The 15,741-nt window shown below is 36.7% G+C and overlaps 1 protein-coding gene across 1 annotated transcript in view; it reads left to right on the top strand.

The window, feature by feature from the left end:
* The window catches only part of MYT1L (myelin transcription factor 1 like), a 301,089-nt gene extending 285,821 nt beyond the window's left edge, over window positions 1–15,268 (top strand). The window contains exons 19-21 of the mRNA XM_072634320.1: window positions 5,557–5,660; window positions 14,139–14,282; window positions 14,618–15,268. Of these exons, the coding sequence (XP_072490421.1) occupies window positions 5,557–5,660; window positions 14,139–14,282; window positions 14,618–14,758 (389 nt within the window). The 3' untranslated portion in view covers window positions 14,759–15,268. The remainder of the gene's footprint in view (window positions 1–5,556; window positions 5,661–14,138; window positions 14,283–14,617) is intronic.
* The last annotated feature ends 473 nt before the right edge of the window (window positions 15,269–15,741 follow it).

The raw sequence follows: 15,741 nt of genomic DNA on the forward strand, positions 1-15,741 counted from the left end.
CTCCCATTCTCCAAGATCTTTCAGCAATAATTGATAGTGACTGAGTAGCCCTATATTTTATTTCACAGGATTGCTGGATCATTGATCTAGAGTTATAAAAGACCCTCAAGTCTGTAGTGAGAAACAGAGGTCCAGAGAGAGTATGTGACTTGCCTAAGGTCCCTTAGGTAATAAGTGGAAGAGGTGGACTGAAGTCAATCAGTCAAAAGTTAATAAGCACTTATTAAGCACTTACTATGTGCCAAGCACTGTTCTAACCACTGAGGATGTAATTGACTTGGGCCTGGTGAAGTTTGAGTAGCAACTGGATTCTCTCTTATGACCTCCCCAACTTGGGTATTCATTCCTCAGTCATTTTTGTTCTGTCCTTTACAATCCAAGTATCATTCCCCTTGGTAGAGAAAGTGGAAAGTAAGATTTGAGCAGATCTGTTTTTTCTGTCAACTGGTACTATCTCTTCCTTGGTCCTTTTCTTTTTCTAAGAATGATAAATTCTTAAAATTATCTTTTTTGTTGTTCTTAGCTTTCTTTGAGCCTCCCCTCAGACTTTGACATGCTGGAACTATTACAGGAACATTCAAGGCCTTTGTATCCATCCTCTGTCACTTGCCTTTGCTCCAATATTATTTAAATGTCCTTAAGAAACAGCTAAGCCACGTAGCCTATTTGGATCATATTTATCCTTTCCCCTTCATTGTAATTGTTTCTCTTCCAGTCTTAGAATTTACTTTCTGACAAATTCTCCTATGAAACTTAAAGTCATCATTTACCTAAAAAAAGGGGAAGCTTAAAAGTAAAATCCACTTTCCCCAAATCTAGAGGCATGTGAGATGATGATGGTAGTCAGTATCTATATACCCAGCTTTCCTTTCTCTTTCTATCACAACAGTTCTAAAATAGATCTTCTCACTGGGCTTCTTATCATTTCCATCTGGGCATCTACCTCTTTGTTAGTAAGAGTCTAACTAAAATTTTCCCTCATTGGTTCCTCCACTTCTTAATATATAAGATTATGATTGATTAAGGTGAGTCCATAAAGTATTATCTGTTCATTTGGGGTCAGGGGAGGGGGACAAGCAGACAGAGGGAGAGAGGAGAAAAAAGAAAAGAGAGGGGAGGGAAAAAGCAAGAAGCAGAGAGGGAGAAGGAGCAACACAGTCAGAGAGAAAGAAAGACTATGAGTGGAGACAGACAATTGACTTCTCTACCAGTGTTATTTAGTGACTTCATGCAATTCTTATGATCAATTTCCTAAACTCTTCATTTATTTCTTATTCTGTCAGATAAACCATAGTTTATATTTTTGTTTCTATTGATCTTCACCTAAGTTCACTGTACCATGCTTCCCCTCTTCTGATTTCTGGATTATTAGACATAACGTGTGATACCATTAGCAAATTAGCAAGGCATAGGATAATTTACCTGTCAGATCTACGGATAGGGGAAGAATTTAGGATCAGGAAAAATATAGAGCTCATTGTAAAACATAAAATGGATAATTTTGATTGTATAAAATTTAAAAGTGTTTACACAAACAAAACCAATGGAACCAAAGTTAGAAGGAAAGCAGAAAACTGGGGGGAAATTTTACACCAATATCTCTGATAAAGACCTCATTTCTCAGAGAACTGACTTAAATTTATAAGAATACAAGTCATTCCCCAATTGATAAATGGTCAAAGGATATGAATAGGCAGCTTTCAGAAGAAATCAAAGCTATATAAAGTGACATAAAAATGCTCTAAATCATTATTGATTAGAGAAATGCAAATTAAAACAACTTTGAGGTACCACCTTACACCTGTCAGATTGGATAAAATGACAGAAAAGGAAAATGATAAATGTTTGTGGGAAAACTGGGACACTAATGCATTATTGGTGAAGTTGTGAATTGATCCAATCATTCTGAAGAGCAATTTGAAACCGGGCCCAAAGGGCTATACTCTTTTTCCCCAGAAATAGCATTAGTAGGTCTACATCCCAAGATTTTATAAAGGGGAAAGAACTAATTTGCCCCAAAATATTTATAGCATTTCTTTTTGTGGTGGCAAAGAATTAGAAACTGAGGGGATGTCCATCATCTGGAAAATGGCTGGACAAGTTGTGATACATGATTGTAATGGAATGTTGTTGTACTATAAGAAATGACAATCAGGATGATTTCAGAAAAACCTGGAAAGAATTACGAGAACTGATGTAAAGTGAAATGGGCAAAACCAGGAGAACATTGTGCCCTGCAAGAGAGGTATTATAAGATGAACAACTGTGAATGACATAGTTATTTGCAACAATACAAAGATCCAAGACAATCCCAAAGTACTCATGATGAAAAATGTTATCCACCTCCAGAGAAAAACCTGATGTATGAATGCAGACTGAAGCATACTATTTTTCACTTTCCTTTTGTTTTTGTTCAAGTTTTCTTGTACAAAATGACAAATATGGAAATAGTTTACATGATTGCACATGATTATTTTTCTTAATATACCTTGATATTTCTCCTTTTGACCATCCTATTCCATTCAAATAAGTTATACTCTTCAAGAATATATTACACGTGTGAGTCATCCCAAATCTCAGACCCCTCATTTCACAGTTGATAGAACTAAGACTCAGAAAAATGAAATGAGTTATCAGAGCTCACACAGCTGGTAGCATTGGTAGAACTGAGCCTAAATCTCCTCTGGTTTGCTCAGATGAATATTTTTCCTTACTCATTTTTATTCCTTAATATTTGTTGTTCTGGATAGTTAATCCTATTGGATGCAATACCCACATTAACATAATGATTAAAAAAAAATGAAACTTGTTGGGAGTTATTTGGTGAAAGTTTGAAGGTCAAACTATCTAAGTACCTTCACAGGTCTTTAAAGCTTTGCTCACACTTGTGAAATATAGTTTCATCTCATGTAATTTCATAAATTGTCCTAACAACTTGAAACCATTCACATAAAATGTGATTCTGAACCAAATATACAACTGTGGACATAACTTTTAATATTTCAGCATATTTCAGGATATGTATGACTCTGATCTCATTGAAATGAACACATCTTCTGGCCATCCCTTCTCATCCTATGTGATTAATGTCCATGTCTTTCTATAAATGTTCCATAAGTTATCTACCAAATGAACTGGAGTCCTGGCTCTTTTATACCAATATAATTAAAATTAATTCATTTTAATCTATGGAAACATGTCATATGAGGAACTTGGGATGTTTAGCCCAGAGAACAGGAGACTTACAAGGCCCATGATGGCTGTTCTCATATATTTGAAGTTATCATATGAAGGAGAAGTTAGACTTCTTGACTTAGGCCCAGAGGGCAAAATTACAATCAATGAGTAGAAGTTGCAAAGAGATAAATTTAGGTTTAATATAAGAAACAAAACCTTCCTAAGAATTAGAAATGTCCCAAAGTGAAAAAGGATGCCTTTAGGGGCTGATGAGTTTCCCATTCCTTAGGAGTCTTTGGGTAAAGAATCTGTAATCACTTGTTGGATATTATCAAGTAAGCAGATATTAAGAAAGTTGAAGGAGGCCATGTAGAAGACTTTCAAGAAGGTGCAGAATGAAATTAAAGAATAGTAACTTGAGGAGGTGGCAGGGTCAAGGAAAGGGGTGTGTGTGTGTGTGTGTGTGTGTGTGTGTGTGTGTCTGTTTAAGATGTGGGAAACCTATTTTGGGGAGAAAACTAGATAGTACAGTAGAGTGCTAGACCTGGAGTTAGGAAGACTTGAGTTTGAATCTTGCCTCAGACCCTTACCATGTGATCACTATGTGATCCTGGGCTTAACTTCTCTAAACCCCAGATTCTGTGAATAGGAATTGGTAAGAGCATACAGATCACAGGGTTTTTATGAACATCCCATGAGATCATATATTAAAGTGTTGTATAGATACCCTCATCATCAATCGTCTCTGAGTAGAAGGGAAAGCACCAATGGAGAAGGAAAGAGCAATGATGCAAGAAAAAGAAAGGGTTGTTTGTTTGGTAAAATAAGACCCCAGAGAAGGCAGGAGTGGATAGAATTAGGGACAGAGGTAGAGTTAGGTACCTTCTTATTATGAATGGATAGCAAGAGAATAAGCCTCCAGGTGAACTCAAATGATAGACTAAGCTTTGTAAATACAATAGATTGGAAAAATTTCAGTCAGAGGAACACTGATTCACACACACACACACACACACACACACACACACACACACACACACACACACACACACACACACACCCCTACTACATTTCCCATAGTAACACTATGTTTCCCAGTGCCGTATACTTACATGTATAAATTCATATGGTTCACCCACTCATAGTCAACTTCTCCTAACACAATCAGATCTAAGTAATTGTGCAAGTTTGAACCCAGATCTTCACATCTCCCCCTGACCTTTAGATCTATGACCTCTAGATCCTGTGATCTAAGGCTATTTAACATAATGTTGAAATTCCAGTGAATGCCATTTTGAGTAATCTTGTGTTATTTTGATAACTTTACCTTATTTATTTGGGGGTCTTATAACTTCATTTGTGTAGAGTAGTCACACTTCACCATGGAAAGTCACATTTTTTTACATTAAAAATGTGTTATCATAAAAAGCCATATTCAAAACTTAAATCCCTCATGACACACACCTTCCCTCATCATATGGCCCTTGAGGCAACTGATTCAGCTGCTTTACCTACTCCTAGTCCTAATTGTGAAACCACTGGCACTGAGTTAAGAGTAAAAACCCTTCAGATGTTGGTGTGCTAAAGTGAAAAGTAGTCTGCTATGACTGTCCAGTCAGATTTTGAGTTTAAAAAGCAAACATAGTAATTCAAACAAATGAAGGAACAAAAAAACAAAAAAAATCTCCTAAGATTCCCAAAACACTCTGGTTTTGTTGGCTCCTTCTTTCATTCCTCTGCCCTAGATCATAGGGTCATAGATTTCAATGTAGAAGAGACCTTATATGTCATCTTTGTTTTACAGGAGAGGAAACTGAGGGCCTGGAGTTTCCTCACTCTTTAGAAGTAGCAAGAATCTTACTGTTAAAGCAAAATTACCATGTTAATATTTTTGTTCTCCAAAATACATGAGTATGTTGCATTAGTTAGTGTTGATATTCATAGTATAGTATTATTGATTAAGAGCTATAAATGACCATAGAGAACATCAAATCCAGTAACTCCAGTTTATCAATTGTGATAATCAAAGTAGAATACCAGGCAATAGGTGAATTCTGCTGTTGTGGAAGAACAAGAGCCTTAAGTCTTTGATTCACTTTTCTTAGTAAAGATTTTATCTTTGAGTGCATTGTGTTTCATGATCCTCCCCAAATGAATTCATTTTTGTACTTGAAAAAATTTTTATGAGAAAACATAAAAATAGTAAAGCAAAAGATCAAGAATCTACAAGGGCTTTCTGTCAGAATTTTATGTAGAACTTAAGGAATTACATTTTCAATCAAAGAGGAAAAAGAAATTAATGTTTTTAATTCCTGTAATCTAGATAACAGGATTTTGCAATGTTTGTTCTTCTTTGTTTTTGTTTTTCAATCACAACAGGTATAGAAAATGATGAAGAAATCAAACAGTTAGATGAAGAAATCAAGGAGCTAAATGAATCCAATTCCCAGATGGAAGCTGACATGATTAAGCTCAGAACTCAGGTAACAGTTTTTCGAAGCCCTAAATTTCAATCACATCTCTCCATTCTCACTCTCAAGACATATAAGGATCACTGAGTTGTGGAAAGATCAATATTTATTGCTTTTTAAAAAAATTCTCATCTTTTAAAACTTACTTTAACACACGTCTGCACAACCTGTATCCTGCGGCCTCTTATAACAAGCCAAAGGATTTCCTCTACGTAGAGAGGATGTTTTCCTGTACATCTTTCAAGGACTACCTGAAATCCTTTGACCTGCCCCAAGTGGGAAAGGCGGGCTGTAGGTTGAGCAGGCCTGCTTTAACATTTTTTTATTGAGAGTGAGCTTGTTTTGAAATTTTTTTGTAATGAAGTTTGATACAACCCAATGGTCATCACTTTTTTTCCCAAAGAAAATTCACTTGTGAAGTCATTTCCAAAAGATCCCCAGTTTTTTCCTTTCCTCCTTCTTTAGGGCATTGTTACATACTAAACCCTGATTAGAATATCCAGCATTATCATCTTAGGGTGACAAGCTTGTTGTGACCTACTTGCTCATCAAAGTTTGACCAGTATGGAATTGCCTTAGTTACAATCACACTCTCAAGGCCAATTCTGATTGCCCAGAATTCCTCATAGAAAGATGCACTATGATGTGGCATTAAAAGGGGCCCTGACAGAGTCCTGAGATCTAATGGATAGTCTAAGATAAAATGTAATTATTGGAAAAGAAGCCCACTTCATTTTGGTAAATCAGATAAGGCACAGCAAAATGTATACTACCAGTTATCCTTCAGATCCCAGCTTTGGACCCACCAGTCTCACCTAAACTTGACATCCATTCCAATAATAGATGGCACTATAGGATCTTCTTGGATGATGGTTCACCTGGATGGAAATGGAACCAGAGAACTGTTAATATACTCCAAAGAGTAGGCCAAAAGACTCTTATCCTTCTGTACACATTGGGCACAGCTCTTCCCTGGGAAATGACTGACATTTCCCAGGGACTTCCCAGAGTGAACAATAAGTGAAGAAAAATCTGTTGCACAAGACTGAGGTTTTGGTGCAGATTCAGGGCAATAAATTGAGGCCAGTCACTGCATCTACCTGTCCAGCAGCTACTCTTGAAATAACTGTGCTACAACCCTTCTTAAGTACTGGTCTGTGTGCTCTGAACTCCCTCCCCAGATAGAAGGAAGCTCTGAAATGAGTTGGGCATCTTCTTAACAATTCCTTGCACTTTGGGTGTTATTTCTGAGGCCCTTCTTTGGCCAATAATCAGACTTATTGAGGTAATTATATCTGTAACTCCATGAAAAAAGCAGACTAAGCTCCATGGGCTGTAGCAATCCAGCAAATTCCCCAACCATTTAAAAGTATTTATAACCAAATGATATCTGGTTGGATAAAATAAATCTCCCAACCCCTCTTTGTAGTACCTTTGTAATTTTCCACAACACCCTATTAGAAAACCAGTGTACATTTTGATGTAGTTTTGAAGGGCTCAGGGACCCCTCAAAGACCATGGTACAGGGCAGAGTCATCTGGATAAAATTCAAGGATTCAAGAAATCTTTAAGTCAAGTTGGCAAAAGTTCATTGTAATGATCTTCACCAGGCAAGAATTCTTTAGGTATCTGTGCAAGTAGTTTACCCAAAGTTCACCAAGAAAACTTCATGGGGGTCAGGGAGGGACCCAGAGAGGTACAGTTTTTAGCTCTGCTATGTCACTATGTTAACTAAGAGTCAGGGCCATCTAAGGGCCATCTGGTCTATTACCAGTCATGTCCTGTTTGACAAGATAGATGTAGGGAATGTTCATATGTCTTGAGTCTAGGATGCATATAATGAGATAGGGAGCAGAATGGAATAGTCTGGTAGGTGATATCTTTATGAGCCAGTACAAAGCCAGTATTAACAAATAATTCTTACAAGGTCACCTTGTTACTGTATGAGGGAGGGAGACTTCATTGGGGCCCACACATGAGTAATTGCTAGGGACAGTGTCCTTGGGCTGAGAAGAAACTTACCAGAGATAGTGTTTCTTGAGGCTAGGGAGAAATATGGTCTTGGAATTAGGGTCTGAGCACAAGCACTCCAGCATCCCATCAGTTTCACTCATTTTATACTATTTCATGGAATCACATAATATCGAAATTAGAAAGGACCTCAGAGGTGACCTAGTCTGACCAACACTTGGTCAAGAATTCAACCAGGTACCATATAACCTTGACTTGCAGACTCCCCAATGAGATGAAACCCACTCCCTCCTAGGGCCACTCATTCCACATACAGATATCTATAATTGTTAGGCTTGCTGGTGTTTCCATCTTTGCAACTTTCACTCATGGCTCCTAGTTTTGTCCTCTAAAGCCAAATCAAACAAATTCAATCCCTCTTGCACGTAACAATCCTTCAGATGCTTGAGGACAGCTGCTGTCTTCTCCCCCCAAACCCTTAAGTATTCTATTAGTAGTTTGACCTCAGCAAAAATGAATATTGTGCCCAACATATCTTTGAATACAATTTCTTTGCAAGGTATTTGTAATTTCATGAGATTGTGTAGATTGCTAAAACAGTATAAGATCTAATCAAACATGATAAATCCTCTTTGCATGTCCTGTTATTAGAACTTAGAAATCAATTCTGTCCTCAATGTTTGTCCTCTACCAGCTCATTTTGTACTTTTTTGGCATCTGAGGGAAATAGTTGCTTGGGATGAGCACCTATTTTCATCTGATATCAAAAATGAATTTTAAGGGTTAATGTTTATTCATAATTACTGACTTGTCTTGTGAATGATCTAATCCAAGGCTCTTCAAATGACCCTGGAATAGGATTTTTCTCTCATATAGCCTTCATTGGGCTCTGGGAAGAAAACCAACGCTTTGAAAGAGGGGCTATAACACAAAGCTGGGATTCATTGTGAATCCCGTACACAACCCAGCTCTGTCACAAACAACCCTTTGCAAAAGGCCAGGGAAGAATACACAAGAACTTTTACTGCCACTATTACAAAGCTGGGATTCATTGTGAATCCCGTACACAACCCAGCTCTGTCACAAACAACCCTTTGCAAAAGGCCAGGGAAGAATACACAAGGACTTTTACTGCCACTATTACAAAGAAAGGCAGTTTTTCAAATTAATTCATCATCTCAGGCATAGTGGTTCAAGATCAGGCTGCATCAAACACATAGATAAGAGATATCCAGGCTGCCTCTATTTCAGCTGATGTTCTCATGAGGGCACAGATTGTCTTCATCTCAGTGCTTAGCAGAGTTCCTGGCACATAATAGATATGTGCTTAATAAATGCTAATTGACTAACTGTGGTCAAACATCTTGGACCTGTGTGCAAACTTCATCAATGAGGAAATATCCAGGGCTGTTGTTGTCTCCCCTCCCTCCAAGAATCACATTCTTTTTTCCTACATATTTGTTTTGTCAGGTGCCCAGTCAGTGATTAAAACATACCAAATGATGCCTTCCATTTTTCATCTTACCTTCCAGGTTTATAGAATCATACTGTTTATTCTGGTTCCTACCCTTATTTCTCTGTTGACTCTCTGACATGGGGCTATTGGTCAGTGAATCACTAGACACTAGTGCTAGAAGGGACCTTAGCAGTATAGTCAAGGGTTTCAGCCCAAGCCTAGCTCTGCTACTTTCCCTTTTGAAGGGATTTCAGATTCCTTATCTTGATAATATTACTAAATGACCTCAAAGGTCCCTCTCCAATTTAAAGTCTATGATACCTTAAGATGCTTTTCTCAAGAGTTTTATTAATGATAGCTCAAAACCAACTGTTATAAAACTGCAGATTGGTTATGTTCACTAACCATTTCTAAAAATTTGTGTTTATGTGGTAGAGATGAGAGGTTGAGTTTTTAGTATTATGGTTTGAAGGAAGTCAAAGATCAAGGATTAGATTCCAGCTAGGAATATTACAGAAACCACGGTAGATTCTGAGTTTTCAAACATTTATTTTGGATATCATCATGTGCTTCATGGGTCATTTTGCCATAGAAGAATGGGATATTTCTAAACCATGAAAAACATAATTCCTGTCATTTACACACTCTTTCATCACAGCCAGTTGCCTGGAGTATTTTTGTTCTAGCTACACATTTCTGTTGCACTAGGGGTATCAACAGACGGAATCCCGAGAACTCTTGTGGCATTATGAGACTTGTAGCTAATAGTAACAACAGTTAGTCTTTATATATCACTTTAAGGTTTATAAATCACTTTACATATGTTAGCCCATTTGATCCTAATACCTTGTGAATAAGTGCTATTTTTAGCCCAATTTTACAGATGAGGAAACTGGGACAAGCAGAAGTTAAATGACTTTCCCAGGGTCACCCAGATAGTGAGTGACTGAAACAGAATTTTAACTCAAATCTTCCTGACTCCAAGTTCTGTGGTCTATCCACTTCACTGCACTGTAGCCTCAAGAAATCAGTATACAACCACAGCAAACAGCAATAGGAAGGGACATCTGAGGAAAATTATAATTGGGGTTGTTTGTTATACCACTGAAATAATTATTATGTATCTTTTTTCTTTAATTTATGCTATTTACAGTTAATTAATTTTGTCCTGTAACTGCCTAAGTCATGATTCTTTATCTGAACTTAATTCTGAAAAGTAATTGTCCTATACTGAGTTAAATTTACAAATACGGTTCTCCTGTTCATCTTCATTCTGTTTTTGTGTCAAAGAAATCTGTTACACTTAGTGGACACCAGGGAGTCTGGTCTAGTATTTTTTTTCCACCAAGTTATCCTTCAAGGATGTCTGGTTTATGATAAAAAAAAAAGTCTGGTTTGCTATCTCTGTCCTTGCAAATGCAGCTGGACCCAAACAATGAACATTTCTTAGTCACAGGAAGAAAGGAGGGGGTTCTTGCTAACCCTTTTTCCTAATTTCCATCCAATTGTATTTTCTTCCATCTATGATGCTAGCCTTCCTATTTTCTGTTCTCCCAAAACTCAAAAAGAGAGCTGCCCTCCTCATTCATGGTCTTAGCTTTGCTAGGGAAGCTGAGGTCCTATTTATTGGTAAATTTGCACTTTACTAATAGATTGGTCATGCTCAGAACTTTGTGCCTCAGTCTACCTTCATTTTAACAATTATACCACTAAGAAAGATGTGGGGGATTTCTGTAAGAATGGAACCCTCAAATAGATTTCTTCAAAATAGAATTAAGGTAAAAAATAAAACTAGTCCTGAAAAGTTTCATTTTCTGGATTTTTTTCTTAATGGAGAAGCATTGTAGTTGAAGCAGGAAAAAAAAATGCCAAGCTTTCAACTGAATGTTCATTAACTCTTGGTGAGGTCCTCTCAATAGCCTGTTCTTCATGACTATTCTACCTTAATGTTGGAAAGACAGTATGATCAAGCAGATCAAATGCTGGACTGAGCATCAGGAAGACTGGGTTCTAATGTTGTTCAGATTTTGCTTACTAGCTATGTGACTCTGAGTAAGTCATTTAACTTCTCTAGGAGCATCAGTTTCCTCATCTGTCAAACAGAGATAATAATAGGTACCTATCTCAAAAAGGTGGTTGTGAGAATTAAATGAGTTAAAATATGTTAAGTGCTACAAATCTCAGCTGTTTATCTTGTGCTGCCTTGAGATAACCAATCCATAAGTACTTGTCAACCTGAGTAGGTGCTGAAGTTATGTCCTAGGTATCTGTGGGTACACAAAAGAAGTGAAAAATATAGTCCATACCCAAAGGGAGTTTACAGCCCTGTTGGAAAAGCAAGGAACAAGAAATAATTCTTCCTCAGAATAATAACAGAATGGGTAGTAGATTAAGGGCCAGGCTTGCAGTCAAGAAGACCTGGTTTCAAGACCTTACTTTTATAAGTGCTTAGCATAGAACTTGGCACACTGTAGATACTGTATAAATGTTTATCACTTCCCTTCCCCCTGTGTGACCATGGCCAAGTTACTTAACTTCTCAGGGATCCTAAACAGTTCTCTGAGGCTGTAAGATACATGCAAAGTGCTGTTCTGCATTGGTGGTGGAAGTTTCCACATTTGCATTTTTCTACATTAATGAATTTGGAGCAAACCCAATAAGATCAATAACAACGTGTATATCTAGTTCTTTAAGGTTTTAGAAGCTTCTCTCAAAACAACTCAGAGAATACTATAAGCATAATCGTTGCCCCTGTTTTCGAGATAAGAAAGCTGAGGTTCAGGAAGTTAGATGAATTGCTGAAGCCCACTCAACTTGTAAAGGGTGAATCTGGAATATGAGTACAGATCTCTGATCCCAGGCCTACTGTTCTTTCTGATGAAGCATAGGACAGTATGTGATCAAAAGTGTATGTTTGGGACTACATGATTAAAAGATCAAGACAATAAGAAATTCAGTCAAGGCTGACTTCGGGAAGGAAAAGGGACCCAACTAGTTTCTGGAAGGAGTGATGGCATTTGAACATATGGAAATAATATTGTAATCATAAATAATTCACATGTTTGGGTGTCTGAATTAGACTTTCATCATCTAATTGGTATTGATGGTACCAATTTATGCAAACAAAATTGACTTTTTTTTAATAGGTCTCCATTCTACAAATTAATTGAACGGTTTTCAAACTTAATGGCCAGAAGAACAGAGTGGGGTCAGCTGCTTGGGAAAAGTTTGAGTTTGGTAGATTGGAAGATATCTTTATACTTTATGAAGTCCCTGAAACAAATATTCAAGAGAAAGATGGAAGTGGTCTTTAGCAGATAGCTGGTGATATGCAGGACCAAATCACAAATGGATAGTATACCGTTACTGATGGTGTTACTTCAAAATGAAGCTGACTGAAATATGCAACAGATTGAATTTAGGAAACAGATTTTGAATAAGGATAGAGAGCAATTTGTGGTTTCTAACCAAACTAGTGGCTTTGAATAGGATTCTCTTTATAAGTGCCAGAGGAGGTTAAGGTGAGAGGAGGTGCAAAAATGGAATGGGATGAAAGAAAAACCTAAGAGATAAGAAAATGGAAGCTCCAGGATAGTGGTAAAGGAAGCCAGAAAGAAAAGATTTTTTAAAAAGGACAAAGAAAAGAGGAAAGAGGAACACATGGAGGGCTTAAGATGGCCAATGGGAAATAAGAGCAGGAAAGGGTTCATATAGGGCAAGGACAAATGGAAAGTAGCAAACATTCACTATAATGACCAAAAGTTGGCATATCATACATTCTGGAGACTAAGGAACATAAACTATAGATCATAAGACCTAGAAGGGGTCATAGGAATCATACAGACTAACAAATATAGAAACTGGGGCTCAGAAATGGTAAGTGATTTTCACAGTATTATACAGGAAATTAGTGAAAGGTTCACCTTTCAAAACAAGATCTTCTGACTCAAAATCTAGCAGCCTTTCCTCTCTGTTACTCATTATTTCCAATATATTATTATTTTACCTGCTGTTCTCCTAGCAATAGAAAGAGCAATGGATTTGGAGTCAAAGGTTTTGGCTTCACATCCTGAATCTTATATTTATTATCTTAAAAAAAATGAAGAGGTTGTACTAGATGATGTCAAAGGTCCCTTCCAGAATTAAGCCTGTTTTTCTCTAAGATCCTATTAAAGTAACATTAATGTCCAGGGGATAGTATGCCTTAGGGTACTGAGATGATAGTGTTTGGTAGGGAACCAACGTCAGTATCTGGGCATTCAGAGACAATTGAATAGCATTTGTAGAGAGTTGGACCAACCCGTAGCCAAAATGGAATGTTAATTTCATGAGGACTAAAGTATCTGAGGATAGACTGAGGTCATTTAGGAGCTAGGCACAGAGAGCTGGTGTTAGAGTTATCATAATATAAATGTCTTTATTCACTCTGTATTAAACTTCTGTAAGATAGTTGGGCATGAAAAGAATGTTAAGTCATGAAAGGTTCTTTCTAGAAACATTTGTTAATTTAAGTAAGTAGAAAAAAATACCCCTAACATCTCTCTAGCATTTTTCTAAGAACACAGGAAAACCAACAGAATTCAATTGGCAATTTTAGTATTCCACTTTAAATTTAAATTCAAGACCCAGAGATATAAATGTAATAGCAGCTAGCCAGTTAAACATGTAGATAGTTTGCTAACTGATTTTGTTAAACCCATGCCTGGGATATACCACACTAAAACAGAACAAAAAATAAAGTCTACCAAAATAAAAGGTGAATGTCAAAATCATTGTTCATCTACCGTAATACAAATTTGATAAATTTCCCCAACTTACTTTATGAAATGACTGCTCCATAAAAGACAAACCAAATCAGGTGACAGAACTGTTTTCTAACCACTACAAACAAACCCTTAAAATGATACAAGTCTCTGCTCCCAGCTTTGTGATTTAAAGCAATAAAGTTCCTTTTTTTCTTTTCTCCCCCCCATCCAGTACTACTGTTTTCACCCGCTTCAAAGAGCGCGTGCGTCCTCTCAGCTTGCCTTATATTACATGTTACACAAATTTGTGCATTTTAGATTACCACAATGGAGAGCAACTTGAAGACGATAGAAGAGGAGAACAAAGTAATTGAACAGCAAAATGAGTCTCTTCTTCATGAACTGGCTAATTTAAGCCAGTCTTTAATTCATAGTCTAGCTAATATCCAGCTGCCACATATGGTAAGTGATTGAGAGCAAAGTTAAGGAATTTGGCGGTCGTCCTCAGTTCACACCATACAGTAGATGTCTCTTTTTTTTTTTTTTATGTTTATGGTTCCTCAACCCGTTGGATGATGGTGATTACAACCCTGAAACCATAACAATAAATGTAATCACACAAAAAAAATACATGGTGGGCCTGTTCCAATGTATCCTGTAAAATTAAGTATGCTCTAAGTAGGCATTTTAAATATTATAAAATGGTGGCGATAAGCTATTATAGTATTTTATGCTTATATGAATATACTGTTAAGAATATAAAAGTTGTATATGAACTGCTATTTAATATCTCGTAGGATCCAATCAATGAACAAAATTTTGATGCTTACGTGACTACTTTGACGGACATGTATACAAATCAAGATCGTTATCAGAGTCCAGAAAATAAAGCCCTACTGGAAAATATAAAGCAGGCTGTGAGAGGAATTCAGGTCTGAACAGCTGCTGTAGTGATGAAAATCTTGCTTAAAAAAAAAAAAAAGGATGCCTCTTGTTTTTTGCTGCTGTAACTTACCAGAAAGTGTTATATATTTATTTCTGTTGGAAACAGTGTTATGCTTACAAGACTTCATAATGATTTTATGTCTTGCTTTAAAAATAGTAACTGCAGACTAGTTTTTTGAATACATTCACATTTTGTACGTTTTCATATAAGCTGACATAGTGTGATATGCCATGTAATGTTTATAGCTGCTAACGTATGCACATTTTTGGGGTATATATATTTCTGAAGAGGTAAGCTGATCAAAATAAATAGAGTGTAAATTCTTTTTAATGCTTTAGTGATTAAATGTTTTAGTATTTTGAACTGAAATGGACGAAAACAGCTTTGAATGACAATGTTGCGGCCCTGCAGCCACTTTTTAAACACTATCGTTTTTTCCTCATGTTGGAGAATTTTATGGGATTTAAGAAATAAATTTTGTGTGTGTATTGTTTCATAGCAAGAATTGGTTGCAAAATGCTTTATTTTTTGAACAATGCTTGAAAATATTATGTGGTCTTTGTTTTCAGAGGATGGTGTGTGGTGGGGGCAATAAAATGAGGTTTTTTTGGATTCCAAGGAAATGGCATGGATTTAGATGTAAGACACAAGAAATGGGTGGTTTATTGTAAGACAACATCAAGCCATGGAAACTTGACAGAAGATTCAAAGCAGCTTAAACAGCACTTTTAAATTAACTTCTAAGCATTACATGGTATGAATATGGAAACTTCCATTAAGACAGGAACTTTTCAGAGGGGGACAACCTGAAGATTTCTTTTATTTGCAAAAAACAAAAACAAAAAGCAAACTTCTGGAGCCACACTCTTAACTCCCCTGCAGCAGCTTTCAGTACCCCTCTGAACTGTGGGTAATTTGCTATGTTGTTCATCTTTCAAAATTTGAGCTACAGGACAATAATTTTCAAATTGATCT

Source organism: Notamacropus eugenii, chromosome 1 (genome assembly GCF_028372415.1).
Source record: "Notamacropus eugenii isolate mMacEug1 chromosome 1, mMacEug1.pri_v2, whole genome shotgun sequence".
Lineage (NCBI taxonomy): Eukaryota > Metazoa > Chordata > Mammalia > Diprotodontia > Macropodidae > Notamacropus > Notamacropus eugenii.